The sequence below is a fragment of the Phalaenopsis equestris genome, unplaced genomic scaffold (assembly GCF_001263595.1).
Source record: "Phalaenopsis equestris unplaced genomic scaffold, ASM126359v1 Scaffold232808, whole genome shotgun sequence".
NCBI classification, from domain to species: Eukaryota; Viridiplantae; Streptophyta; class Magnoliopsida; order Asparagales; family Orchidaceae; genus Phalaenopsis; species Phalaenopsis equestris.
The window spans coordinates 28,712-32,329 of record NW_018250769.1 but is presented as its reverse complement, the minus strand read 5'-3'; the positions used below and the strand labels follow the sequence as shown (position 1 = coordinate 32,329).

The following is a 3,618-nucleotide window of genomic DNA, read 5'->3' as shown; positions in this document are numbered from 1 at the left end:
AAGTTGAGTGGAAATTTTGGTGTTAGAACTCAAAATTAAGGTAATTGGATAAGTTTGGGTGTTCAATTTGGTGATGTTTTGGCTTTGGGTAACATTGGCGATTTTTGGATTGAAACTGAAATTGGGCTTGAAATTGGGTTTATGTGGGCTTGGATTTGGTTTCAATCAATTTTAGTCATAATGAATTTGAGTTTAGAATTGAAATTGGGGAAGATTACGATCAAATTGGAGGACATTAGGGGTGATATAGAGTAAGTGGGCCTTTAAGAGAAATTAGGGGATTTTGGTCAAAATCGGTCAAATTGCTCAAATTGGGCTTAAAAGAGTGGTCCAAATTGGTTTTGGGGACATTAAAAATGATTTGGAAGGTTTTGGGATAGTATGGGTCACTAGGGTTATTTTGGTAATTTTAAATTTTTGGGTGGTTTGGGCAATTTGGGTAGTTTCAAATGGTTTGAAATATTTTTTGAACAAAGTTCGGAATTTTGGGTAATTTTGGGAATTTTGGTCAAAATTGGGGTTTCAAGGGTTGTGTGGTAAATTGGGTAGATTTTGGGGATGAAAGGCTAAATTGGGTATTTTAATAGGATTGGGGTTATCAATCACACAACCACCCTACTCAAGCCATGGACAAATAGATTTCTCTACCTTGGGTCCACCATGTACTGGTCTAAGCTAAACCCTAGCCTAGGGCAAGTGGCTTAGGGGACCATCTACATGGGTTTCCCAAAATGATAAGGGACCATCTAAGCATATTTGAGTAAAGCCTAAAGTTGTGAGTGTAACTGAGGGATATCAAGTGTCTGTGCGTGCAAGACTGACCAAGACCACACCACTCAGAGTCCTTCCTAAGGCCAAACACTCCTTTGTGGACTCCCTTTGAGCTCATCCATACAGGCCCCACTTACTAAATGTTAGAAGAAAAGACCAATTTGTGAAACTTCAAACTGAGCAAAGAAGAGTTTAGAGTTTCTAGTTGTAAAAGTTTCTTTACTAGTCCTCTATGAATGGTCAACAAGAAAGTCTTATGGCTAGATCCTATGCTACTAAGGAGGAAAGACTAGACCTCAACCAAAAGTGAGGTCAACAATTTTCAACTATAAAAAAATTACAAACCGAATCGAACTTTCATTCTTCTTTGAGTATCTAGAGTTGAAGTAAGAATATTTTGCTAAATAGATTTTTGTTATCTAATTTCTTCTATTTTATAAAGTGCATATTGCATTTTCCCTATGGGTTTGAAATTCGTGGCTTAATCGAAAAGTCTTTTTTTAATTCATAACGATACGTATACTATAAAAAATTATAACTGTATTCTTATCTGCTTTGAAGTCAAAATCTTACCTAGCTTTTGCTTGAGAGCAAGTTTTTGGCACCGTTGCAAAATAAGAATTATAATTAAGCATATAATGGCATACATCACATTAATATATATAAAGAGAATCAGGATCACCTCTTCAGACCAATTAGGCTTATAAATGTGATCACTAAGATTATCAACAAAGTGATTGTGTTCAGACTTCAACCTTATTTGAATCAGCTGATCAACCCATACCAAACAACCATCATCAAAGGTAGAAGCATTGTAGATAATCTCTTGTTAGCACAAGAAATGTTCCTTGACCTTGACAGAAGTTGCAGTGGGGGTAATGTCATCTTCAAGCTAGAAATCAAAAAAGACTATGACACTATCTTATCGGGCTTCATTGAAGTGGTTCTGTTGGTAAGAGGTTTCACCATTAATTTAACCAACTTAATTATGCGATGATTCAATAATAACTCTCACCCATTGTTACTTAATGTGAAGACATATGGATACTTTCATACCTCCAGAGGCATTAAACAAGGTGACTCTCTTTCCCCCACTATTTTTATTTTGGTTTTAGACTTTTTATCCAGATTGATTAAACTTAGGTTCGTCGTTAAACCGAGTCTTCAATTTCCGACGATATTGGACCATCAGAATGAACTGATGAAATTAACCATCGATCAAATTTTACAGCCCATCAAAAAAGTATTTTTCGTAAAACCTAAGATTTGTTTAGTTGTAAAACCGTCAGAAATGATTTAATATCTATTGTGTCACTACACCGTCGAATAATTGCTCAAATTTTCGGACTCACGGGAAGTCTTTGGTCGCCAGTTAAAGGCCAAAATTAAATTAATGTGCATTTAACTGATAGAAAGACATTTAAGCTTTTTTCAAATATAAATTATATTACTAGTTTTTACAAAATTTTAAACTCATGGATAAAACAAATGTTTTAACATAAAACAAAATTTAATAAAATAGAAGATAATTTAACTATCTTTATTTTTTTAAAAATCTGAATTATTTTAAGCAAAAATCTTTATAAATAATTATTTTAAGCATATTTATATTTAAACAAATATCTTCATTTGATTAATTATTTATAACTTTTACATACAAATTACATATCGTTGTCTAAGAATTGTAAATTTTGAGGAGAATTATTCAACTAAAAGTCATTTATTTGATAAAAAAAAAATAAAAAAAATAACTACAAATAATAAATTCATTTGAAATAAAAAATAAATTAATTATTATTCAACTAAAAATCATTTCTTCGATAAAAAATAAAAAAATAAGTACAAATAATAAATTTAATTGTAACAAATTAATCAACTAATCATCAATTGTTGAAGTGTCAACAGCCTCTAGCCACTGAATCATTCCCAAATAGAAGAAATTTCAAAACCGAAAACGGTCCTTTGCAGAAGACGACCTGAGATGGAAACACCGCTGATCTACAGAGAGGACAATTGAATCGGCCTAGGTCCAACCACCGGTCCATGCAATCCATGTGGAATTCATGGCAACAATTGCCTAGCTCACGAACATGGTCCATAGGCTCTATGAACTGAAGGCAAATGGCACAATCTGGCGTTGCCTCAGCCATGGGAGATTTTCTTTTTCTCTCGAGAAAGCTCTTGTAATCGATAACAGGCAAATTATTCTTCAAGGTCTGTGCAGTAGATGTTGTTGTTGGCATGGAAATGCCAACAGACATGAATAAGAACTCCTCGTCGTCCCATGGTGTCGGCTCTGTTTCAAAGGATGGGTTGAGGCCGATGCGATAAAGGAGGAAGGATGCGGTGTACTGGATGAGGTCGAGGAGGTATAGGAAGGTGATGACTGATCTTGGCATCATTCTTGGATGAAGAAGAAAAGCTTGTTTCTCCAGCTATTAAAGGCTATGAAACCTTATATAGGAGACCGAAGGGAAGGAAGACATAGGATGGACGGCTTCATGTTTGGTCAATGTTCAACCACTTTAGACCTTCTCTGCAGCTGCCCCGAATAGAAGGAGAAATTCGTCTAATTATAGATAACATTTTTTAAATAGAAGTTATTTTATTATTGACAAATGGTAGATTATTAATGAAAACGGCTACGGAAGTGTGGCAAATGACAGGTAGCTCGGTTTCGTTCGAAGCTGACCCGTGTAACTTTCTCGGCGGCTTCGGTAAGGAATTTTTGGGTTGTTTGTTCACTAAAATTATACCAAAGTTTTTTTAAATCTCATCGAGCATTTTCTTATTTGAACGCGTGTTATACTACTGCACATTATTATAGAATGGTATATATATATATAT

General features: G+C 34.4%; 1 protein-coding gene across 1 annotated transcript; it reads right to left on the bottom strand.

Annotated features, from left to right (window-relative positions):
* Positions 1-2,669: 2,669 nt before the first annotated feature.
* Positions 2,670-3,198, bottom strand: LOC110038435 (RING-H2 finger protein ATL79-like). The gene has a single exon (XM_020743281.1). The coding sequence runs from the start codon at positions 3,171-3,173 to the stop codon at positions 2,670-2,672; it is 504 nt and encodes a 167-aa protein (XP_020598940.1). The 5' UTR covers positions 3,174-3,198.
* Positions 3,199-3,618: the final 420 nt, after the last annotated feature.